Here is a 27,189-nt window from a genome sequence, read left to right as displayed (position 1 = left end):
TCTCTGCTTGCCTTGGGGGGGGTTGCTTAGGCCAGCCTTCCCCAACCTAGTGCCCTCCAGATATTTTGAATGACAACTCTCAACATTCCTAACCATTGACCATGCTGGCTGGAGCTGATGCGAATTACAGTCCAACAACATCCAGAGGGCACCAGTTTAGGGAAGGCTAACACAGGGTGTAGGTGGCTTACAACTCTCAGTATTAAAGCATTTTGGGTGCATGATTTCTCCTTTTCCCAGAGCTGCATGTGTGATGTCTGCTGCAAACCATTTGCGGATGTGGAAAATAGTGTGCTTCTCACCCCCCACCCCCGCTCTTATTATTTGAAATGGAAAGAGGTGAAGGCAGAGAGATGAGACTGAGAGCTACGCTGTGCTTCTGCTCTGGCCCCCCTGGCAGCTAACTGCACCCAGTGATGAATGAGCTCATTGCCGGGCCCTGTACGAGCTCCTCCACCGAGAATTCAGAATCTCTAATAAGGCAGCCTGCATTTTTCCAGCGCTGGTGCCTGGGTGTGTTTTATTAACTGTGCCAGAGTAATATCCGACTGCAGCTTTGGGGCTGGTGTGGTCAGGAAGAGAAAGGGTGTTTCAATCGAGGAAGCGCAGTGCAAAACACATATAACGAAGGGGCAAGATCAGAGACGGTGTCAGGGGGTCTGTATGAAGAAAAATCTCCCAAATTGAGACATTCAGTGCTATTGTTTCAGTGCAGAGCTAGCACCATCAATCATGGAGCAGAGAAGGAAACATGCTTAGGGATCCTGTAGCTGGAGCCAAATTTCAGGCTGAATGTTTTTGCAATAGCCCGTTGGGTTACAAACACATATTGAGTCCTTGTAGATTAAACGGCAGCCTAAAGACAATCTGAGAATGATCCCCCTGGCCTTTCATCTCCTCCTTTTCACAATCCATGGATAATTTGTTGCTGATTTTCGGACCTCCTGTCAATGGTTGTTCTGGGGCATTCTCTGGCTTCAGGCCTCTGGTGCTTAGAAGACATGTAAAGGAGTTACTCAGGGCAGGTTGGGTGGGGGAGGGGGGAACACTGGGTTTTGAGCTCTAAAGGAGGTCAGCTTTGGGTGGAGACTGTGAGGCCAGTACACAGTGGAGCTTTATGTGTAGATCTACATCCTTACCCTTGATGGGAGGAGGCTGGTGAAGGCGGGAGGTCTTTTTGTTCAAAATAGATGGCATCTTTCCTACTAGCTGTTTTGTGTTTTTTAAAATGCCTATACAGTACACCTTCACATAATAGGTTGGGTCCATACTAAATTTGTTTCCATTAAAATCGGTGTGAAAAGTTAATAATGGGTCATGGCTGATTTAAGTCTCAATGATTGCAATGGAACGCAGTGAAGCTAACTTAGTCTGGATCCATCCCATTATGTCTGGGCTGCTATTAGACATCTAAGGTTGTCTCTTCTATATGTATCTTTTTGCTTTGATATGATTTTTGTTTATGTAACAAGAAGATGGTTCTCTTTTATCAAATGCTCTGTGGAAATTAATGTGAGGCGTGAGGGAAGGGCATAGTTCGCATCAGGATGTTTGTGGGACTTTATTTGATTTTTTATTTATAGCCTACTTTTCCTCCAAAGGTCTCAAAAGTGCCGTACATAAGTTAAACTATGGAATTCATTCCCACAAGAAGCAGTAATGGCCACCAACTTGGATGGCTTTAAAAGAGGATAGGACAAATTCATGGAGGAAAAAGGCTATAGGCTGGTGGACCAACTGTGGCCCTATCTATGCTCTGGTAACCTCAAGGTTGGATTATTGCAATATGCTTTACATAGGGCTGTCTTTGAAAATGGTTCAGAAGCTTCCATTAGAGCAGAATGCGGCTGCCCAATTGTTGACAGATCCAAGGTGAACAGAGCATATAACACCAATCCTGTTTCAGTTACACTTCCAAGCCCAATTCAAAGGGCTGCTTTTGACCTGTAAAGCTCTTTACAGCTTGGGACCCCAATATCTTTTGGAATGTCTCTCCCGATATGAACCTACCTGGACCCTTAGATCTTCTTCTGAGGCCCTTCTCTAGGTCCCCCCTTTGAGGGAGGCTCGGAGGCTGATGACAAGGGAGAGGGCCTTTTCAGTTGTGGCTCCCCATCTGTGGAATCTGCTTCCCAGTGAGCTCCACCTGGTGCCTTTATTGACATCTTTTTGGTGCCAGGCAGATCCTTTTTCCCCAGGCATTTGATAGACTGAGATAATGTTGTCTGTTATTAATATGTTGCTAAAGCTTCCTGCGGCTGTAGAGGGTGTTTTTTTATTGTTTTGTTTTTATAGCATTATATATTTGCTTTTGTTTTAAACATTGTTGCAAGTCACTTTGGGTAACAAGTCACTAACAAATCTAATAAATCATCATCATCATCATGGCTACTAACCATAATGGCTATGTTCTACCTTCACGGTCAGAAGCAGCATGTTTCTGAATACCAGATGCTGGGAAATGCAGGAGGCGAGAGTGCTCTTGTGTATAGGTCTTGCTTGTGGGTTTCCCATAGGCATCTAGTTGGCCACTGTGCAAACAGGATGCTGGACTAGATGGGCTATTGGCATGATCCAGCGGGTTCTTCTTATGTTCTTATGGTTCTCCCACTCCCCATTTTATCCTTACAGCAACTCTGTGAGGTAGATTAGGCTAAGAGACAGTGACTGGCCCAAGGTCACCTAGTGATCTTCATGGCCGAGTGAGGATTTGAACCCTGCGTCTTCCAGGTCCTACTCCAACACTCTAATCACTTCACCACATTGGCACTGAAATGCAAGATGTATGTTTTTCCAGTATACAAATACTGTTGTGTTTGGCAATACTGTATCTCATTCTGAATGAACACTTTCTCTCTCCATCTCTCTTGTAATTATAAAGAGCACCATCACAGCAAACTGGGAGGGACAATCTAGTTAGGGGCTAGAAGGAGCTTTTTGGAAAATAATGCCAATCAAGCAACAGTGATTGAGGTTGACAGCTTCCATTCCCCCCACATTAGTTATGATGTTCTTAATTTTAATGGTTTTCTTCAATTTTCCATCCCACCTTAAACATGTTTACACATTCACATATGTAACTATGGCAAGAAAACGTCAATGATACATTTTGTATTATATGGTGAAAATACCCTAAGGAGTGATCCGTTCATGATCTCTAGCTGCCAAATGCCTTCATGGCTGGATGCATGAATACAGATGACCTAGATGAATATCTCATGCATGCAGTTTGCCTCCCTACAAGACCATAAACTACCCTTTTACAAAATCAAAGATGGAAATCACAAGATTACTGGAAAGTAAATTGCAACTATATGAGCCATTCATATAGCGTATTTGCAAGCAGAGCAAACCAGGAGGGAGTCACCAGTGTTACAGGAGTCATTCCATATTTGGAAACTATGCTAGGTGGGTTGTCCCTGCGACAGTTGAGTATACTGGACATAAGGGAACAGTTCTCCCTAACCTTGGGATCATTGTCTCACTATAAAACAATCCTTAGTCAGAGTTGCAAAATAGCTGTCCTTATCTGTCACCAGGCTTCACCTTGATTCTACTATCAGACGTCACATTGTTTCCAAGAAGCAAGTAGTGTGTGGCACACCAGTATATATGAGGGGGTTTGCCCCAGGAAGAGGGATATGTACTTGCTTGGCTGAGATTGTGAGAAACTTCTGGCAAACAGAACAGCTGAGCTATAGGGATGCTATTTGAATCTGTATCCACTGTGCGTGCGTACAGATGGGACACAAACTTATTAAGAAATGGATCCTGGCTAGATTCCAGAAAAAATACGACTTCCTTTTATTTGGCTCAGTCTTTGAAAGGCTACCTCTGTCCTAGATCTCAGTCATACACTCTCCACTTATAAAAGCAGAAGAGAACAGGTGAGGGGAAAGGCTTCCTTTGACAAGTGTGTGTTCCTGCTGGAAGATGCAGATGGAGGAAAATGTGGATGCTCAGGAGTTGAGTTTCACCAGCTTGTTTTGGTAAAAATAGAGAGGCTGTAGTCGAGATGGGGCAGAAATTTGGTTCAGTTCAATTTTCAATGCACACCTTCCTAATTTGCACTTTTTGAAACCATATGTGAACCCAAACACAGCTGTTCTAAGTTTGCATTTCTCTGAATATTCTCCAACAACATCATGTATATAAAAACGTAAGTGTTAGGGGAAAGTGTGCATAAAAATGCCCTATTTGGGAGAAATTGCTTCCAAAAATGTGCATATCAAGCAGAATTGTATATTGTGTATATTTGGACACATTTGCACTAAAACACTGATGAATTTTCATGAGTACTTTTTTTTAAAAAAATTACAAACTGAGGCAGAAATGTGGCAAACCAAACTTAAGACAGAAAAAATGAAAAACTGCGAGAAACCAAAATTCACAGATTAATCCATCCCTGGGTAGTAGTAATGTCTATACAGCTGAACTGCCAGATCAGGTCAGCTGATGGCCAGATAGAAGTGATGTGGGTGATTAGGGTCATCTGTTGGTTTTTGTTAAGGCTATCTCCTGGGATGGGGTAGAGATTAGGAGGATTGTACAGGTAGAAAAGGGTTAATCCTTCCCCCCCTCCATTTTCTTAATTAAAATTATACACCTCAATTGCTATCCCTCCACCCCACCCGGGCAGAGCATGGAACTACAGTCACTAGGGAGAGGGGACTACGTTATACAGGAACGTAACATGAGGGGAAGGGGTTAATACACACACACACCCTGCCCAGACATATTCCTAATCCAAATATAGTGCAACTGAGGCTTCTATTAGCACATTAAAAAAAGACAGGAGTTCCTATGCACAGATTGTCCATATCATATCTAATTTAGCTCTATACAAAACTGGCTCATTATATCATTGAAGCAATTGCAACAGCCTGGGTTAGCTCTGACAAGAAAGTCCCCACAGCCATAGATTTGCCAGCCAACAGGCCACTTATAGCCTGGGGGGGGACAGAAAGTGGCCTGTTACCAGATTCATGGAGTGCTCCCCAGCAACTCTCTCTCTCTCTCTCTCTTCCCCCCCCAGTGCTTTAAGTTGCTCAGGTGACTGTGGAGGGAGAGAGACAGAGACACACATGACATGAGCAAGAGCTCATGAATTTACACTCTTCAGCATGAAACTGCAGCAAGATATTTCTAGGCGGGCATATTTCAAAGCAGTTGGGAGAACCTCATTACCAAAATAGAAGTGTTTTTCACAACAATGATGCTAAAACTAACTAGATCATTTTGGTTCAGGCCTAAAGCCCCTTTCAGCTGTTAATGTATGTATAGAGTTAATGTCCTGGAGCAAGGGGGCATCATGGCAGAGTCTCTCCTCCTGACCAATGTGGGTTCATTAGAATGCCTTTACATACATTTTCATTCTATGTGCATGATAAATTGCTGTTGCTGTCTTAACACTGTGAACTTTTTCACACTTTATATTTTTATTCTATGTATATCTATAAATGTAAAGTGTGAATGTGGCAAACAGATGTTTAAAAGGTATATTAAAGGGCTCCTGCTAGGAGGAAGGGCGAGATATAAATCAAATAATAAATAATAATAAATAAATATTGGTCAAAGGCAAAATTCACTGCATCACCTTGTTGAATGTTACACAGCAGCAAATCTGGCTTTCTTGCTCTGTAATTTACATATTATTTCCATTGGAACTACAGCCAGTATCCACTTTGGGGTCTGAGTCTTTAGCATACCACATTTGAAAAATGAAGTCCAGGGATGTATTTTTATTTTTTTAACTGTTGAGATTCTCAGGATGCATAATTCTGTTCCATAGTTGAAGATATACATACAGGAGCACACAGAGCACTTGTAGCCCTCATTATGGAAAACAATCCAGGCAAGAGAAGAAGGAACAGCTGGACTAGAAAGCTCATTAAGAATCCTTCAGTGTTCAGATTTCACAACTCTTTAATTTGTCTAACCAAATGTTGATGTATGCCTCTTCAGCTGAATCACAGGGATTTGCCCCCCAAATCAATTTCTGTGCGTAAGATGGAAAAGGGTATGCTACAAGAACACCTCCTGACTGACCTGAAGGTGCCTCAGAGCTATGAAATTCGCCTCACGCCTATAACCCGCTTTGGGACAGGGGACATGGCTACCCGCATCATCCACTATATAGAACGTAAGTGTCTTCCTTTCTCTCCCTCTCCCCCCCTCCCTTATCAAGTGATCAGGGTCTTTACAGCACAGCCTACAAGTCAAAAATTGACCTGAAGGGGTGTATTTCTCCAGAGAAAACCTTAGTACTATTGGCCCATCTTTCAAAATAACAGAAAGGCTTGGGAGGCCAAACATACACCACCATTAGTTTGCTTTGTTTTTTTATTACACTTTTAACCTGCTTTTCCTCCAAAAGCATGGGATGACATCTATGTGTGGTCCTTCCCAAGCCATCTTCCATACTGGCAGAGCTCAGAGCCTCCTTAGCAAAGCAGCAATATGTGCTGTCCAAATTATCCCCAACCATCAGATTCTTCACCCTGTTTGTATCCATGAATCTTTTGCTAATAGAAGGATACATAGGCAGATGGTATTACATTTTTCAGTGAACCAATGAAATTATGTATAGTGTGTTCTACTTAGAAGGGCCCCAAATACTGAAGATTTTGTGAGTCTCGGCTTTGAAAGAGCATCAAACCTATTTACATTCACACGTGAATTCCTGATTTCTTGGCATAAATCAAAAATGGTCCACACTTGTCTGCATTTCTGTACCACCCACAATTTTGGTGGGGTTGCTCAGGGCCTCAGATTCTCTAAGTATTCAAATCATTTGATATGGATTTTTCTCTCACAGGAAGCCAAGTCACAGTTAGATATAGTCCTCTGTACAAATCCTGTTTCATGTGGGATATAATCTTACAACATGGTATCAGCTGCCACTGTTTCCCCCTGCCAACCATTTGCCCCCATTCTCTTGAGCTTTTTCGGTTCCCAAGAGGTTCCATGAATTAGACAAATATATTAAAACTATTTCCCTCTTTCTTGAACGATAAAAGAACTTCTTGTGGTCAGTCTCTGACCCACTTTAAAGACAGAAATCACATGTCTATACACTGTTTCAAATTCCAGTCTAGGGTAAGAGGGTGCCAAGGGTCATGGGTACTAATCAAACATCTTGGGAACAGTTCAGACAGTTTCTTCTGATGGATCTTTGTGTACAGTCATATAAATCTAATAATAAGCTGAAGAATTATTTCTGTTTCCTCTCCTAGCAATCAGCTACCCCAATCCAGTAGGTAAGTGTCAATGCCTAATACTTTGCTTTTCTACGTTTTTTGAATATCTAATCCAGGGTCTCAGGAAAAAGTCTTTCCTATCACCTGCAGTCCTTTTAACAGGAGATGCTAGGCATTGAATCTGGGACCTTCTGAATAGAAAGCATGTGCTGCGACACTGAATTATGGTCCCTATCCATTCAGGAGCTACACTAATGTGCATTATTGAATCTCTAAATACTTCATTAACCTAGGAGGAGGATGGCATGCAGCATTGTCTTAATTTGAGCCAAGACTCTGCCTCAGAACACAACACTGAGATTTTAAGTCTGTTTCTTCACTGACCAGACAACACGAGAGAGGAACACACAAACACAATATAGTTGTATGGGAATATGAATGTCATATAGGAAACAGAAGGCAGTTATGTTTTACAAGACAGACCCATCTAAGCAATTTTAATCTTCAGCTATGTTTAAATGTGTAGCCTGGTCACTTTCACTGATTGAAATGTAGAAGAATTAGCGTCAGCTGAGCCAAGGCACTTAATCTGACCACAGACCTACTTCAAAAATTGATCTCCAAGCTTGGAAATTGTGTTTCCCATATAGGAATGGAGGAGCAATTCATTTTAAACAGATGTATACATGGAATTTGGTACTTACACTCGAATGAGCTTTGCCTGAATTGGGCAAAATAAAAAAGCTCAACTATTTAAAAGCAAACTTGTATAGAAAAGTATATTATACGTATAAAAGAGTCAAGCCCCATGCAGTACCATATTTCTGCAGCATAATTTTATAAGTATTAACACATATGTATTTTATATATATAGATTGCTTTATAAACCTAGCTATATGCTTGTTACTTTAGGAAACCATATATGTATATAATACTATATATATAATAATGCATGTAAACTGCAAGAATTGTTTGTTGAGATAAAGGAATGAGACAGCAAAAATCCGTGCAGATAAGCTCAACATCGATTTTCAGAAAATTCTGTCACTGCTTCCACATAGCAGTCTTTTTTACATTGTCTATTTGCATTTGGAGCTTGGCTGTTGCTTTTTAACTCATCGAACAACACCTCGGACAAGTTTGCTCTGAATACTGGAAGGATGAAATTAATCAATAAAACAATATATTTCTTACAATGACTAACAAAAAGAGATTGAAGCTTTAAATTAAAACATTTTGGCATCCACCTTCCTCATCTACTCTGATGTAAATCAAAGGTTGCCAGTACCTAAGAAGGAACATTCAGAAGTGTGGCATTTGCTTTTGTTGGTCATTGTAATAAATGTATAGAATAATAGACATTGACTTATCATCCATTAAAGCCACCTGAGCTAGAGGCTAAGTTTCTCAACATTTGGCCCTGGTACTTGATGTTAGAGCTACTATTCTTAACGTTCTTATTGACTTTTGTTGAACTATAAGCTCTCATTATCTTCAAAATGCCAGATCCCAGGTGTTTAAGATGAACAGGATGATGCTAACAGAAGAAGATTATTTGGGACAGTTGCAGGAAGTTGTGTTGAGCTCAGCCATAAAATCATTCCCTAGAGATAAAGTTAGCACTCCTTTATTCAGAAAATGGAAACCAGAGCTGGGTAAAGAACTGGGAATGTGGAGCAGCTTTTGATGTGGAGCCGGCCAATCACCTGGTCCCGGCTGGCTCCTCTTCCTCCCACTCACCCCCCTGCTCCCACTGCCACGTAAAATGTATTCTAATGCTTCTCATTCACACACACACAAAAAGCAATGATGTGATTTCAGCAGAAATGATATATGAATATGGCCAGACAGGAATCACAAGGTGGCTATTGGGATAGTTGCGAACTTATCTCTTTGCTGTCAAGTCTGTTGAAAGAGTTACATGTGCAGTCGTTCAGAATGGTTCTTTCCCAGGTAGGAATGAAACAATGCCTTTTCTATATCCCCTTGACTGTAGCCCTCAAACTACTTAAATCAGAGTTTTTTTCACTTTATGTATATGGAAATAATCATATATTTTACTTTTCTGGCTCTGTTCTCAAGTCACTAATATAGTTTAGAACCACCTGTGAGTATTCACTGAAAGAGTAGACAAAGTTATCCTGAATGTGGGTTATATAAATGGCTGATTAAAGTGTGGTTAGAATACCTAATCTGCATTGCGATCTTGCTTATGCACTATAAATCTGCTTGACGTCTATAGATTTAATCTAGGACAATTCTGGAATAAATGAAATATTCAGCCCAGCAATTTTCATAAGATTCAGATACTGGGGCAAAAATTCCTCTCAAAGACTGGATTAATCTTCAGGGGGCAGGCAAATTCTGAAAATTAAGGGGCAGGTCTTACCTTTTAATATGCTGCCCTTGGCTCCTATTGGGAGAAAGGGCGGGATATAAATCAAATAAATAAATGATGATGATAAATATAAGTGGCTGTATTAAACTAACTCATTGTGCGAGCAGAAGCCAGCACAAGGAATCTTGCTAGCACAACATCATTTTCCCCCTCTCACCCTCCCCAAAACTGCTGCGGAGGGTTGGGAGAACCCCCAGAACACCATGTGTGAGAGGGGCAAGGAAAGAGGACATTGTTCCGTCAGGCAAGCAGAGATGCTTGCACTGACGGAACAATCTCCTTCCTTTTACACACACACACCCAAAAAGGGCCTTGCCACTACGTCTGCAACAAAAAGTATTTCATCCTTGATTATTCTTGAAGCACCATCAAAACCCTGGGAGCAGAGGGTTACAAAAGAAAAGTAGGTGGTGGTGTTTGTCGCAACTTTACTTTAAAAGAAAGAGAACCTCAGCCATCATGAATTTAAAGGTAAGACCCCCCCACCCCAAAAGACTTAGACTTCTCCCACCCTTGAAAGTTGCTGAATACACGCGCACACACACTTTTGCAGGGAACAATTGGTCCCACAATAGTGGATGGTGGTGTTCGTCGCAACTTTACTTTAAATCTCTACATGATTGGATCATGATTGGATCCTGCATATCTGACAAGCTGTCTTATCCCCTGCAACCCTCTGTGTCTGCTGAGGTCAGCATGGAAGGTCCTGCTCTGGATTTCCTATTTTACAGAGTTTGGGCTATTGCGGTGCCAGAGCAAGGCTTTTGCCATAATTGCTCTGACTCTCAGGAACTCACTTCCTAGGAGGGAGCACAATTTGTCAGCTGTGAAAAGGATTTTAAAAAATACAGTGTTATATTATGAAAAGGAATTTACTGGGACTCAGGGATTAGTTTAGTAGGTTGCATTGCTTATAGTTTCTTTCGGTATGTATAAGTTTGGTTATACATTTTCTTCTGATTTTTGTTGTTGTTGGTTCATTTTATTATTTGTGCAGTGCTTTGAATATTTTTGCATATAAAAAGGCATTTTATGAATGAATGGGATTTTAAAACATTAAAATCAGTGCAGACATTTTGTTTGAGGACCCACAGCTAGTCTGCTTTCAGATGCTGCACACTCTTTCTTGTCCTGCTCTCCGTAAATGTATTCTACAAATGCAGTCAATTAGGCAGATCAGCTGCCCCAAGTGATTATGTGTCAACTCTAGTAAGATATCATAAATCAACCAATCCAGAACACACATTTCCCTGCCCCATATTGGGCCTTCTCTAAGTAGGATCTTCTGACATTTAAACTACCTCAAATTCATGTTATCTTCTAAGTAAACAAAAGGAGCTGTTCTATCATAAATCAGATTATCGTTCCGGATAGTCTAGTGTTGTCTAATCTGACTGGCACCTCCTTGCCAGACATTTTCCCCAGCCTTGCTACCTGAGACCCTTTAACTGGGCATGGCAAAAACTAAACCTGAGACCTGGTGCCTCCACCGCTGAGCTATGGACTCTGCCAAAGGGAAGGGTGGCTTCCTTTAAGTGTGCTTCAGTTTCTTAACTGCCATTTTTAGAAAGCTGCTGCATTTCTCTTTGTCCCAGTGTGCTGACTCTTCTACTGAAACCTCATTTGGAAATTTGGTTGGGGGAGGGGATGTTAGCACAGTTAGTATAATCAGTTCAAATACAGCATAGAGGGACGGTTCCACCTGAAAAACTAGCAGTGGTTTTGCCTCACCTTTCCATCTCTTACCCATTTCCAAGTAGCTATCTAAAAATCTTAGAGTGACCACTTGCATATTGCCAGAAAAGGAACTGCATCATCAAAAAAGCATGTGCTAGTTCATATGTATGGATATACCTTTAGAAATTATTGCTATAATTTAAATCTCCCCATAGTCAAGAAGACTGTGACCACTGGTGATTGGTATACCTGCTCAGTCATAGCATGGTGATAGAGCATCTGCCTTGCATGCAGAAGGTCCCAGGTTCAATCCCTAGAATCGCTAGGTAGGACTGGGAAAGACTCCCTGTCTGGAACCCTGGAGAGCCACTGCCAATCAATGTAGACAATACTGAGCTAGATGGGCCAATGGTCTGACTCAGTATAAGGAAGCCTCCTATATAGCTGTGTTGTTCTGTTCCTGTGTTGTCCAGGTACTCACAGTTGATAGGTAACCTCAATACACTCCCTGCACTCCCTTCTCACAAACTGGACTTGGACTGGACAGCCTACAAACAGGATTCCTTCAAACAGAGTATTGTCTTCTGTAAAAGAGGCCACATGTCCATCCTAAGAGACCTCCTGCTTGAAATCACATAGCTGAACGTAGCTTCTATTATGAAGAATTTTTGTGTGTGCCTGTGTGTTGTTCTTTTTAAAACAGAGTCTCTTTTCCTAATTGGCTTGGCAAAAGCCCATCTATTCACACATTTCAGCCTCTCCACACTTGCAAAGCAGACAGGATTTTTGCCAGATATGAGGTGTCCCTTACAATTAGTTATGTATTTGTTACATTTGAATCCTGTGATGAGCTCAGGGTGGCATATATGGGCTTGGCAGACAGCCTCCCAACTCGAAATTGGGCATTGCCATGGTGTACTGTATGCATTGTGTTTTGAACATGGTATTGATTGATAGGTATAATATTCATAATATAATTTAATTAATGAATAAACAAATGAGCAAGCCTTCAGATTGTATTCTGGAATAACCCAAAATCCCCCTTGTTTTAGTTTTGTTTGTTTTTCAAAAGAGCAGCTCAGTTTTGTCACTTCTTATTGGCTGCCAAATATCAGCGTATCTAAAATGTCTGCATGAAAAATTCCCAGGAAGGAAGTGGGTTTTAAAGCCCCAGCTGACCACCCACGTTGTCAAGTGTTTAAAGCCTCTCCAACAATGTATTGCCCCTGTGCTAGGGATGTGCTAGAATTCCAACCAATTGAGATTTGGTACCAAATTTTCCATTAATTCCCTTTTTTGCTATCATTGTAGATCAGATTTTTATGTAGTGATTTTCCATGGCTGTTTTTAGATCCGTGTCTAAACTATTGACATTAATATCAATATTTTAATGATATTTCCTTCAAGTTATTGATATTTCCTTTAAAAATATTGAAATTAATATCAATATTTTTTCAGAGGGAAAAAAAGGATCGGTAGAAGCAGCAGATTGCAGACAAAGCGCGAACTCGAATTGATACCATCCTGTTAGGTCAATGGAATGCTTTTGAACTGGGACCATCCAATGGATCCCATCCCTACCCTGTGCTTTAGCACCCAGTCACCTGTTCAACTAGGTGGATCTGCTGATTTAAATGAACCAGAGAGTAGTTCAAATAGATGAGACACTCGTGTGTATCTTCCTTCTCTGTTCCCATTCCCCTCATTTACCAAAAAGCAGCTTCAGGAGGCTGCAAGTTTGACAGAATGAATGATGGTGGTGGTTGGGTGTGGGCTGCTTAACCCTTTGCCCTCTAGTTAATTTTCTGCTCAAAAGTTTCATGCATGCTCATGTACGTGTGCACACCCATACATACACAGGATGCTTTTTTTCTCCATTGGATGAGGACCTCCTCCCACAAAGCCTCTTGGGCAGAAGGTATGGCATCCAAGGTGGCATGAGACTGGCTATTGCCTGGTTTAGAAACGACTTCGTGGAGGTAGGGACGGGGGAGAAATTTGGTTCAATTCACCTTAAAAGGTGGACCTACTTAATTAACACTTTCCAAAACCATATGAGAACTGAAACATAGTCATCCTTTAAAATTTGCACTTCTCTGAATTTTGTGATGTAGTTCTCCAACCAAGCAGTGCTTACAAAAATGCATATGTTAGAGGAAAGTGGGCATAAAAATAATTAAATTTGTGAAAATAGCATATAATAATGCATCATATTAAGGAAATTGTTTGCAAAAATATGTACATTAGTCAAAACTGAACACAAAAATGTGTTTATTAGGATAAATCCCCACTAAAATGCTGATGAAATGCAGAGAACTGAATTTAAGACTGGGAAAAAAGAGAAACGGAAAGAAGTGAAATTGACACATCGGTCCATCCCTATGTGGAGGCAGCTATATATCACCCTCATTGGCCATCCCGATGCTATGAAAGGGCTCCTTTCTCTTGTATCTGTTTAAAAAGCAAGAGGTAGCCATGAGGCCCATCATGGATAGATAATAATTTTATGGCCAAGATTCAGCTAGAATTTAGCCCTTTAGCATTCACCTGTAAGCACTGCCTGTAAGTTCTATCTCCCTCCTCCCACACTGAATTCCTTAACTGTTCGTTCTGGGGAATTGGGGAGGAAGGGTTATAAGAATGGAGGAACCATTACACATATCTCATACTCTCACACTCTAGAGTAGGCAAAGATGAGATGATTAATGCCCATGGCAGCCAGATCCAGGGGTGCATAATGTTGATTAATTTACAGGCTCAGAAAATTGCTTAATATAATTATTTCTTCATCCATTTCTCTTTGGTTAATAAGATGTTCATGCTTAATGTTGTTAGGGTATGCATGCACGTGGAATGAGTAAAGAGCTAGGCACTGTAGTTGTACAACACCATCTGGCCAAAGAGAGTGGGATGGGGCAATGGAGGGGGCACTTATTTTCCAGGCACCTTGAGATTATACAGCAACAAACCTGACCAGAACAAAATTAAATCTAATTACTCACAGTTTGACTGGCGCCCTGGTCATTTATGGTCATTAAAGTTTGCAAAGTGTTTTTCTTTCTTTTCTTTTTTAAACTTGTAAATTGATTTAGAACGCCTACACTAATACCCTGTTCAGATCCCAGTTCTGTTGATTACATTCTGCCTCCTTAAATTCTCCCTTCCATTTTGTTTCTTACACTTTTAATTAGATGTTCCTGTGTGTTGTTAAACAGATGCTGTGTTCTAGCCCAGAAGGGCCAAGTGACAGGATTCTTGAGTTGCACTCATTATATGTCTTACAGTTGAGCTAATTCAAGACCATTTGCTGGAAAGCAAAGATTCTGAAAACATAAAACAGACCTTTATCCTAAGATGCAAATCAGAATGAAACAGCTGACTATATGAGGAGCATGAACGCTCGGTTCAGAGATATAGCAATGGGATGTATCTTGGCTCATCTAGCAAACCGACAGCTAGAGCTATCAGCTTTCACAGTGCTGATAACTTGTTTGGTAAGACTGGGCTTGGGCCTGAATTAAACTTCTCTCCCCTTCTTAGATAGTTAAAGCATGAAGAAGCTTTAATCCCCCGACATTGGTGGTCATATTGATGCTTCGACACACCATCTGTTCAGTGCTGTGTTTGCTGTTCCTGGTCCTGTGCTGCGAACACCATTTTGCCCATGCAATCTCTGATTCGTACTGAAAGCTACTTAATTCGTGTTGTGGATGAATACTGTCATGATGCATTATCAAAGATTCTCTAATATAACACATTTGAATGGAGATACGTGACTTTAGGTCTTCGTTGCATTTCACCACTGTGATTTTTTTTCTTTTTGTGTACAGGTTTTAATCTGTGAAACTGGTGTGAAGGACAGGGAATTAAGTTGCAATGAACCCTGCCTTGCTGGAGACTGGCAGAGAGTAGGAGGTTTGAATTAGATGGTCTTCAAAGCCATTCTACCCTGTGATTGTAGGGTTTCTTCTGTGAGCTGGGATTGTGGCTTACTCCCTTAGAACTGGAAGCCAAGCACAGCAACCTCTGGCTAGAGTTTAGAAGCTTGCTGAAATGAGCGAGCCTGGTGCGCCAGCCTTTTCTGCTGTTCTCTGCTACAGGACTCTGCATGTGACTTGATCAACGCTGCTGGAACTGGAGCTCAGCCATCTCATTCACATAACGCCTTGGAAGAGCTACTAAGCAGCTGTCGTCGCGCCTCAGCTCCTGCCTCTCAGATCTGGACACAAAACAGATCAAATAAACCACAGAGACTGTTACTGCGATTCCCAGAGTCTCTGATCTCCTGCCCCTTTTCTCCTCCAGCTCCAGATGCTGGGCAGACCCGGCACTCAGCATTACAAACGGTAGCTAATTTGGATTAGGATGCTAATTAGAAATGAATGGACTGAGTAGAGAGCACTTAGTCAGGGTTAATTAGCAGTTAAGTGGCCAGCCAAGCTCCCTTTGGCTGTGTTCACTTACAGGAGCGCTCCAGCTGAGTCTCCGTGGGGCCCTCCACGCTCCAGCATTCGTCAGAGCTTCACCAGGGGCAACCCTTCGGCCTTGGTCCCTGAGCTGCTGTAAACCATTCCATCAGGCACAGAGCATCTCTAGGCAGGCACAGACAGGACTCTGCATACAGTATCTTTGGATTTTTTAAAAAACAAATTGAGCACATTTCTTACTTTGGACAATGTGGAATCTATTCTGTACCCTTCAGGAGGCTGAAAATGGCCAAAAAGAGGCAGAAAGAAAAAAGTTTGAAATGTGTATTCTGTGTTCCAAAAAGGCCTCCACACATGCACACATTTAACGTGCTTCAGGGAAATTCTATAGGCACAGAGGATCTGCCTCCAAGAGCTTTTCCATTCATTTCAGTGGAGGGCCTGATCCTTTAGCTGGTTTCTACATGTGTTAACCAAATCCTCCAATGAAATGAAAGGGTGCCCTTGAATGTGTGTGTGCACGCTTATATACACCTCTGAGTATACACCCAGAATTTCATGTTGGAGTCATTAACTGAGCCCAAGGAATAAAATCAGGCCACTTCTACAGCTATGGCACCTGTAGTTTTAGATCTTCGCATTGGTTTCCTGTTGCTTTGTGCATCTCCTTCACAGCTCTAGTCCATTTCTTGGACTGTACCTGTTGCTTCCCTTTCTTTTCTTCATCCACTCCGCGCAAGATAACTAGGCTTGCTGCCCTCAGCAGCGGGCATACTTACACCTGCACAGGGGAGGGAGAGAGAGCCTTGCCACTTCTTATTGTCATGAATGGCTCTTGCCATTGGCTCACAGTGAAGCCAATACCAGCACAGCAGCTCTGTGTATGAGCAAGGCCTCCGGCATAGTCCGGAGAGGAGACTTAGCCTCTCTGAGCAGCGCTGGGGCTATAAAAGCCCAGCGGCATGCAGAAAGGTGGTCTGTAGGGTTGTAGGCCCTGAAGCTAACATTTGCTTCTCAGCATCATGTGTTTCTAGTGTTAACAACAACATTGCCAATACCCTCTTTCAATTTCAGGATGAAAGATTGCAAACCTTGGCATCAGAAGTAGTGTGCAGTGCAAATCCATTCCCAGAAACATTATGGGCTCCTGGGAACAAGCCATAAACCAGAGAGTACTGGCCTCTGTTGCTCTGTCCACTTACGTTCATAATCAGGAGGAGTAAATGCATCTGTACTCTTTGTATTGGCTCATGGTGCACTGTAACCTTGGACAGCATCTGAGGAAATATGGTGGCCTTAGACATTTTTAGTAAGGCTCAGTATTTCCCAGATCCCTGTGGTTCCTTTAGAGCAGCCTTTCCCAACCAGTGTGCCTCCAGATGTTGTTGGACCACAGTTCCCATCTTTCCTGGCCATTGGCAATGCTGGCTGAGGCTGATGGGAGTTGTGGTCCAACAGCATCTGGAGGCACACTGGTTGGGAAAGGCTGCTTTAGAGCCTGCAGGGCCATAGAGGGTTGGAGGAGAGTGCCTCAGAGGATGCTGACTGCCGACTGCTAGTTACATATGATATCCTGGCCCAATTACAGAGAGGCCAGTACAGTGTGTTGGTCCACATTTGAAGCAATGCTTTTCAAGGCAGCTTTTTCATTAGCCTTTATTTGCTTCACCAGTAAGCGAATTGGTGGCAGCTTCCTGCCAAGATCATTCTGGTATGCGCTATTGTTATCGGATATCGCTTTGGGCAAAGGTGGTGTCCATTTATGCATTAGGTGATGTAAAACAGACCAACTGACATGGGGCACTTCCTTACACCTAAAAGCATCACCAGTTGAGGGTCCATGTTCTAAGAAGGACTTTCAGGCAGGCCTACCTGGATATGGGACCAGTCTTTCCCGGGCAGCCGTTCATACATCCAAAGGGAGCAAACTCATTCATCACCAATTTGCCAGTGTCTTCAGGCACTGCATTGCTAGCATCGGGCTTGACCCAGCAGACTTTGCTCCTCATTCCTCTTGCATTGGTGGTGCTATTGCAGCATCATAGTGGGCCCTCCCCACCCAAAAAACGCAGCCTATTGGGGCTGGAGGTCTACTTCCTACACATCATACATCTCCCCCCCCCCCGGCTTCTCATAACAACATTCTTTTCCAGTCCTAGGTTTGGATTGGATTTGTGGGCATAATATCATTTACAGGGCTGGTCAGCATGTTATCCCCTCCCATTGGGGACAACATATGGGTTTGGATTAGAGACTTCACATTTCTTGGTTTGGTGTGAGATGCCTGACTTGGGATGGTTTGATTTTACTTGTGCAAGAAAAAGTGACAGTGCTTGGTCATTCAGCTGGAGAAGAACAATCTTGTTCATAAGGAAGAGCCTCATTCTTTCCATAACAGCCATGATACATATATTGGATGTGGGCAACATTGCTCGGGGTAGCCTGAGATGCTGATCTGAGATGTCAGAGCACCATTTTTGGAGATGGGCCTGGGACCCAGCCAAGGTGGATAGTGCTCAGAGAAAGGAAATTAAGGCATTGCGCCACTTCATCCTCTCGCACCGAGGCTGAATCATACAACACCCAGGCATTTCGCACCACTTGGTTGATCTCTACAACAATGGAGTACATCTCTCCCAGGCCATCATGTATGTGTGGCTCATGGACATTCAGGCCACTCTGTCTGATTGGTAGCAGTCATAGGCAGGTTGGCAGGAGTTAGCTACGTCTTCTCTCTCTTTTGATGGGTGAAGGGCAGAATCAGTAGTCATCTAGGGGGATCCCCATAAAGGCCATAGCTTGGCAACTGAGGCTGGCCATAATCCACCCATGATTTGGGTGGGGCCTACCCAAACAGCCCATGCCAGGATGGGCTTCTGATGCCCATTAACTCCCTTGTGGTTTCCCAGCCAGCAGGCTGGACAGGAGGTATCAGCTAGCAGGCGGGCTGACTGATCACGTGATCCTTGCTCTATACCATGCCATCCCACTTATGATTGTACCCAAGGGACAATAAAGTTGTGGCCATGTTTTCCCCAAAGACTGTCTCTGGTGTTCTTATTTAGCTCCTGGACACTCACCTCATGCTCATTACGTGCAAATTCAGGCTCACTCCCCTCAGCAGCAGACACATTTTTGCACCCTGCACAGTGGAGGAGGGGGGAGCCTTATACCTTCCTGTAGTCATGAGTGGCTCTTGCCATTGGCTCACCACAGAGCCAATACCAGCATGGCTGACTATGTGTGTGTGTGCGAATTCCAGTGTGGACCAGACAGGAGATTTTGCTGCTCTGAGTCTACAAAAGCCCGCTGATGCCACCTTCATCCAGCTCTGTGTGCAAGGCCACTGCCCCATCCTCCCTAGATTTTCAGAGACTCTCACTATAGATATGTTCAGTCACTGCTTTAAAGGCCAGGAAGGAATTTTACCCACCTCACAACTGGCTGTGACGGTGAGGTTTTCACCTTCTTTATAGCAATGAGTATTTGCTTTATTTTGTGCTTTTTTTGGTCACAATTTTGGTTGGCAGGTGGACTTTTGGCAGGATCAGTAGTCATCTATAGGGACCCCCATAAGTGGTCTTGGGTGGAGGCTGCCCTGAAGGCAATGCTCCAGCTCAGTCGGGCTAAGGCTTGCTGTCACCCACTCAAGTTTTGAACAGGGCCTACCCAAAACAGCCTGCACCAGGGTGTGCCTCGGATGCCTGTTGACTGCCTTGTGGTTCCCCAGCCAGTGGGCGGGGGAGGGAATATTGGCCAGCATACACTTATGGCTGTAACCAAGGGACAATAAAGTTGTGGCCACTTTTTCCCCAAAGATTGCCTTTGGTGTCTTTATTTGGCTCCCGGACACTCACCTCATTAGGGATGGAAAGATCTGTCGGTTTCAGTTCTCTTAAGTTTCTCATTTCTCCACATTTCTGCAGCAATTTGCAATTTTTTTAAATCCTCATGAAAATTCTCCAGCGTTTTAGTGCAAATTTCTCCTGATTAACACATTTTTGTCAGTGTTGATGACTAATGTATACGCACCTTTGCATGCAATTTCTTGTCATAGAAGAACATTCTTCTGTTATTTTCATTCATATATTCATTTTTATGCACACTTTCCCCTAACATAGGCATTTTTGTTTGGTTGGCAAACTGCATTGCAAAATTTGAATAAGTGTGTATTTTTAAGTATGGCTGTGTTTCAGTTCTCATATTGTTTCAGAAAGGGCGGATTTGATACAATCGACATGAACTGTGAACTGAATTGATTTTTTCACCCATCCTTACACCTCATGTACATTAAGTGCAGCTACTATTATCATTGCACATTTTCTCATTCCTATTTATGATGTGAGATGTTTACCCAGTACTTGAATTATGGAGGGAAAGTCAGGATGGACATAATTAAATCCACAACCTGACCAACTACTCCTCCCAATTTGAGCCAAATTATGTTGCCTTTTAAAAAACATTAGATAGGGGGCCTCCTCTGCTTTTGCTCTTCAAGACTGTCTAAAGTTTGAAATTATTCTATCAAAGCTCTTGGTTTAATAAAGTTTTCCCACCTATTTGGCTTAGGGTTCCTGACTTTTATGCACTGTTATCCAGTCCTCTTGAATCTCCTTCCACAGCTATGAATCATGTGATCCTTTATTCATAAATAGCAAATGGTGGCTTTTGAAAATCTACAGTTAGGAACATGGGAGGCCGACTATACCAAGTCAGACTAGAGATCCAGCTAGTTCAGTATTGTCTGGCTAACTGCGGCTCTCCAGGATTTCAGACAGGACACCAGTCTTTCCCAGTCCTTTCTGGCGATACCCAGGATCGAACCTGGAGTCTTCTGCATGCAAAGCACATGCTCTACCAATGAGCTATGGTCTTAAAAAATTGGGAGAGCTAGGATCTGAAGTGTAAGTGTGCCTTCTCATAATCCAAAGCACTGAAAAGCCAGATCATGAATGGCCATCTCTAATGTTTTTAGCTACATATTCTTAAGGAGCCAATGTCTTTGAGAGCCAGAGATTAGTGAACACATGTGCCAATTCAGTCTCTTGCTCTGGCACTTCTATATTTGGGTTTGCTAAGTGTATTCATAGCTTCAGTGTGGGAGAACCAGAGAATGAAAAGCATTTGTATCCATCCCGGGGCCAATTCTCTGATTCTTAAAATGGTGAATATATGTACATATAGTATATGTCATATACCAATTAGTCCATGACAGACAACAAGATGGATTTTTGTATGTGTATTTCAGTAGTCATCTGGGAAACTGTTAAACAGCATTTTTAAAACACACATATATGTTGTCTGCTTTAATTGAATACATCAATCATACCAACACGATCACAAAGTGTCTTATCAGCACAACTGTACACAGGCAGGGAGTTTCTCATTAGTATATAGATTTTACTCTCTCGCACATTTATTTATTGGTGTAAAATAAAATAAGTGGTTCAGTTAATTTGTGTACCTTCTTCCTGGTCACTACCTTCTGGAGGATAAGGTTATCAGGATGGCTGCATGCTGTCTCCAGGATCAGAGGCCTCATGACTTGGAATACCAGTTGGTTTGGAAGATGAGCATGAGAAGGTTATTGCGCTCATGCCCTACTTGCACGCTTCCCATAGGCATCTGGCTGGCCACTGTGAGGAACGGGATGCTGGACTCGATGGACCTTTGGTCTGATCCAGTGGAGCAGTTTTTGTGTTCTTGTGGTGAATGTGCTGATTGCCCTTATGAATCAATGTTATCGTCTCACTTCAGTGTAAATGTTTCAAGGCAGGAATTTTGTTTTTGTTTACTTCTTTTCATATTTTAGCAGATGACATTATGGAAACAGGTACTGATTAGCCTCCCTTCCTGCGTACAGGTAACACTTGCCACTTTGAGGATGAGAAGATCTGTGGTTATACACAAGACACGACTGACAACTTTGACTGGATTCGTCAGAGCAGTCTAACCCATGATCCCAAGCGCTCTGCCAACACAGGCCCAACCATGGATTTCAGTGGGACACCAGAAGGTACAAAGGCTCCCAGCTTCCTTTCTCTCAACTTTGCAAAGTTATGTCCTATGCATTCTCCTCATCCTGACTCCTTCCCAATGAGACTTATAGTGGAGAGAGAGTTAGGAGGCCTTAAAGTCCTTGAAACATTTACTACTACTGCATACTGAACCAGGCAGGGAGAGGTGCTAGCAATTAGTTTCATCCACATGCTCATATGCTCCCTTTTGAATTACTTACTCAGAATTCATCCCATCCAGATTTTCATCTTCCATATAAGTATTTCCTCTTCTCATTTCCATGCTGGGAGTTGGAAATATTGCAGCATGTGTTGAGTCCTAACACCCTACAATGTAATCCTTTGTTCGCCCTCCCCCCCCTACACACACACACATGCACAGCCTTGTAGCCTCTGGTTCTCACATAGCAGAGGTCTCTCCATGACAAGAACTGCTCTGGGACGTTTCTAGAAGACAGAATTGTTGCCTCTTTTGCCAAGTCCTCTACAAGGCAAATAGCTCTTGGTACCATAATGTTTTTAATTGTTGTAAACTGCCCAGAGAGCTTCAGCTATGGGGCGGTATACAAATGCAATAAAATAAATAAATAAAATACTCTGCCTTGGAACCTGGGGATAGATGTCTTTCTACACACACACACATCTGCTCTGTATTGAGCATGGGGAGCAGGCGGCTAATTTTGCATGTTTCTTATTTGCATTAAATACCCAATTAAAACTCCCACAGCTTTGTTTGGGGGAATCAGGAGAGCATTAGTCCTTGTTACTAGCTAATTGCCTGCTGCCAAATGTCCTTGTTCCATTGACACTTGCTTTGAAGTCACAGAGGAGAAAAGCAAGTGAAAAGGGAGACATTTTTAAACACTCAAAAATGGCCAGGCTGGCTTCTGAAGCAGGGGTCCACTGAAATCTCCGTGCCAGGATCATGTTGGGATGCAATCGATGTTGCCTTTGAGAAGAGATTATATTACTTTGCTACCTCCATTGAATTTTCAGGGATCTGCCTGGCAAAGTTATTCCATGTGGTGCAAAGTTTGGTCACTCCTGACCCTTGGAATACATGGTGTCTAACTGTCACTGGCCACAGTGATTTAGATGGTGTTATTGTGGCAGTGCCAACTGAGATGTCCAATGCAACACTGAACCCAGTCTTGGGGGATCAGTTCCAGTTAATGCAGCCTGAAGATGTGGACAAGTTACTTGCAGTGATTTATTATTTATTTTATTTTATTTATATACCGCCCTAAGCCCAAGGGCTCTCTGGGTGGTGTACATAAAATAAAGCAATCAGGAATATATAAATACAATAAAACAATAGAATCAAACCAACAAAGGTAAACAAAAATAATCAAACAGTAGCAAAATACAACAATACATATAATAATACGCATTAAAATGCCTGGGAATATAAACAGGTTTTCACCTGGTGCCAAAAAGATAGCAGCGTCGGCGCCAGGCGCACCTCATCGGGGAGACCATTCCACAGTTCGGGAGCCACAACCAAAAAGGCCCTATTTCACTTTGAATTTAGCCCGGAAACAAATAGGAAGCCAGTGCAGACGAGCCAGAACGGGTGTAATATGAGCGGACCTTCTTGTCCGCGTCAACAATCTGGCCGCTGCATTCTGGCCTAACTGTAGTTTCCGAACTGTCTTCAAGGGCAGCCCAACGTAGAGCGCATTGCAGTAGTCCAATCTACAAGTTACCAGAGCATGAACGACTGAGGCGAGGTCATCACTGTCCAGATAGGGACGTAGCTGGGCTACCAATCGGAGATGGTAGAAAGCATTCCCTGCCACTGAGGCTACCTGAGCCTCAAGAGACAAGGAAGAGTCGATAAGAACTCCCAAGCTACGAACCTGTTCTTTCAAGGGGAGTGTAACCCCGTCCAGAACAGGGTGAACATCCACCATCTGGGCAGAGAAGGCACTCACTAACAGCGTCTCGGTCTTGTCTGGATTAAGCTTCAGTCTGTTAGCTCCCATCCAATCCATTATCGCGGCCAGGCAACGGTTTAGTACGTTAACAGCCTCACCTGAGGAAGATGAAAAGGAGAAATAGAGTTGCGTGTCATCAGTGTACTGGTGACAACGCACTCCAAAACTCCTGATGACTGCACCCAGCGGCTTCATATAGATGTTGAAAAGCATGGGGGACAGTAGCGATCCCTGTGGGACACCACAATGGAGAGTCCAGGGTATCGAGCAGTGTTCCCCAAGCACTACCTTCTGTTGACGACCCACCAAGTAGGAGCGGAGCCACTGCCAAGCATTACCCCCAACTCCCAACTCCGTGAGCCTTCCCAGAAGGATACCATGGTCGATGGTATCAAAAGCAGCTGAGAGATCAAGGAGAATCAACAGGGTCACACTCCCCCTGTCCCTCTCCCGACAAAGGTCATCATACAGGGCGACCAAGGCTGTTTCGGTACCAAACCCAGGCCTAAAACCGGATTGAAACGGATCAAGATAATCAGTGTCATCCAAGAGCCCCTGGAGCTGGTCGGCCACCACCCGCTCCAGAACCTTGCCCAGGAACGGAACATTCACCACAGGTCTATAGTTGTTCAAGTTATCTGGGTCCAAGGAGGGTTTCTTCAGGAGTGGTCTCACTACCGCCGCTTTTAGGCAGTCAGGGACCACTCCCTCTCACAAAGAGGCATTGATTACCTCCTTGGCCCAGTCGGTGGTTCCAGTCCTACCAGCTTTCACCAGCCAAGAGGGGCAAGGATCCAGCACCGACGTGGTCGCCCGCACCAGTCCAAGGATCTTGTCAACATCCTCAAGCTGCACAGACTGAAACTCATCCAATAAATAAGGACAAGACCGTGTTCTGGATGCTTCATTGAATCCAACTGCTATAATATTGGAGTCTAAGTCCCGACGAATGCTAGCGATGTTGTCCTGGAAGTGTCCAGCGAACTCATCACAGCGGGCTACAGATGACTCTATAGTATCCCGAGGGCCAAGATGTAAAAGCCCTCGTACAGTTTTAAAAAGCTCCGCTGGGCGGGAGAGTGATGCCTTAATACTGGCAGCAAAATATCTCTTTTTTGCTGCCCTCACCGCTGCTGTATATCGCTTAGAGCAGGCACTTACCAAGGCATAATTGCATTCGTCGGGAGTCCGCCTCCATCTGCACTCAAGCCTCCTCCTCTCTTGCTTCATCACTCTCAGCTCCGGGGTATACCATGGAGCTGTATGAGCTCTACATAGGAGGGGGCGCATGGGAGCGATCGTGTCAACCGCCCGGGTCATCTCCGTATTCCACAGATCAACCAGGGCTTCAACAGGAGCGCCAGTCTTCTCAGTCAGAAAATCCCCCAGAGCCCTTTGGAAACCCTCAGGATCCATTAATCTCCGGGGGCGGACCAGTTTAATAGGTCCCCCACCCTTGCAGAGGGAAAGGGTCGCCGTAAGCCTAAACCTCAGCAAGCGGTGATCTGTCCATGACAATGGGGTAGATGAAAAACCCCCAACCTCCAGATCACCATCTCCCTGTCCAGTGGCGAAGATCAAATCAAGGGTATGTCCCGACACATGCGTCGGGCCAGTAACAAACTGAGACAGCCCCATGGTTGTCATGGACGCCATGAAGTCCTGAGCCGCCCCAGATAAAGCAGTCTCGGCATGGACATTGAAGTCCCCCAGTACCAGCAGTCTAGGGAACTGCAACAATACCTCCGAGACTACCTCTGTCAGCTCAGTTAGGGAATTTGTTGGGCAGCAGGGTGGGCGGTACACCAACAGAATTCCCAGCCTGTCTCTCTGGCCCAGCGCAAGGTGGAGACACTCCAATCCAGTCGTCACCTGTACAGGGTGCTCAGTGAGTGAGAAAGAACTCCTATAGACTACGGCGACCCCGCCTCCCCGACCTTCGGCTCTACCATGATGCTGAACCGTATACCCAGGTGGGCAAAGCTGGGAAAGAGCAACTCCTCCTGAATCACCCACCCAGGTCTCGGTTATGCACGCCAGGTCAGCCGCCTCGTCCACAATTAAATCATGAACAAGGGAGATCTTATGCTGTACCGACCTGGCGTTTAACAACAGCATATGGAGATCCGAAGGCTGACTGATAGGACAACCAGCAGTCCTGGGGATATGAGGAGAACCGGAATGGGTCACAGACACTACTTGTCTGGGACGGGTTCCCCTTACCTGGCATGTTCTCCTCACAACACCATACCTCCCATTACCCGTCACTACGCTAAATGGGGCCCCCGAAGGTCTCCCCGGTTGGTGTATAATACATTCTCCCAGGCACATATTAAAACAGATAAAAGCACCAATACACACACACCGAATCACATTCACACGAATAATAAAACACACACAAACACACACACACACACACACACACACACACTTGATCAATAATATAATACAATAAACATACACAAAATACACTCAGATAATATTAAATCATTACAACACATTCCAACTAAAGACGCATAAACACTAACAGCTCAATCATTCACAAAAAAACATGATGTGTCAGATCACCTGCTCATTAGATCCTTGTCCATCCCAACTTATTAAAGCTAGCCAGAGTGGGATGACTGAATGGGTCACATGTACGGTAAACACATCTTGACATGGTGGGGTGTTGCCTTTTGCCCTTAAACAGGCAGTGGTGCGTCTACTTCAAAAGTCCACTCTGAACCCAATGAAGTGTAACAATTATAGACCAGTTGCCAACACCCATTTTTATTTATTTATTTATGTATTAATTATTTGATTTATATCCCGCCCTTCCTCCCAGCAGGAGCCCAGGGCAGCAAACAGAAACGCTCAAAAACAACTTTAAAACATCATAAAAACAGACATTAAAACATTTTTTTAAAAAAGCTTTAAAAACATCTTTAAAAACAAAGGGTTAAAAATATTTTAAAAAACACATATTAACAGCAATTCTAACACAGACGCAGACTGGGATAGGTTTCAACTTAAAAGGCTTGTTAAAAGAGGAAAGTCTTCAAAAGGCGCCGAAAAGATAGCAGAGATGGCGGCTGCCTAATATTCAAGGGGAAGGAATTCCACAGGGTAGGTGCCGCAACACTAAATGTCTGTTTCCTATATTGTGCAGAACGAACCTCCAGATAAGATGGTATCTGCAGGAGGCCCTCACCTGCAGAGCGCAGTGATCGACTGGGTATATAAGGGGTAAGACGGTCTTTCAGGTATCCTGGTCCCGAGCTGTATAGGGCTTTGTACACCAAAACTAGAAACTTGAACTTGGCCCAGTAGCAAATGGGCATCCAGTGCAATTCCTTCAGCAGTGGGGTGACATGCTGGCGATACTCTGTCCCAGTGAGCAGTCTCGCCGCCGCATTTTGCACCAGATGCAGCTTCCAGACCAACCTCATGGGCAGCCCCACATAGAGCGCATTACAGTAATCCAGCCTAGAGGTTACCAGATTGTGGACAACAGTGGTCAGGCTATCCTGGTCCAGAAACGGCCACAGCTGT

At 43.5% G+C, this 27,189-nt stretch overlaps 1 protein-coding gene across 4 annotated transcripts in view; it reads left to right on the top strand.

The window, feature by feature from the left end:
* Positions 1-27,189, top strand: part of MDGA1 (MAM domain containing glycosylphosphatidylinositol anchor 1) — a 399,800-nt gene that overhangs the window by 307,094 nt on the left and 65,517 nt on the right. For 3 of the 4 annotated variants that reach the window (XM_061624888.1, XM_061624885.1, XM_061624887.1), the window contains 3 exons: positions 5,965-6,142; positions 7,236-7,259; positions 21,565-21,717. In XM_061624888.1, coding sequence (XP_061480872.1) covers positions 5,965-6,142; positions 7,236-7,259; positions 21,565-21,717 — 355 coding nt within the window. The remainder of the gene's footprint in view (positions 1-5,964; positions 6,143-7,235; positions 7,260-21,564; positions 21,718-27,189) is intronic. The other variant, XM_061624886.1, reaches the window with a different exon arrangement.

The sequence above is a fragment of the Rhineura floridana genome, chromosome 4 (assembly GCF_030035675.1).
Source record: "Rhineura floridana isolate rRhiFlo1 chromosome 4, rRhiFlo1.hap2, whole genome shotgun sequence".
Lineage (NCBI taxonomy): Eukaryota > Metazoa > Chordata > Lepidosauria > Squamata > Rhineuridae > Rhineura > Rhineura floridana.
This window is presented reverse-complemented; position numbering and strand designations above follow the sequence as displayed.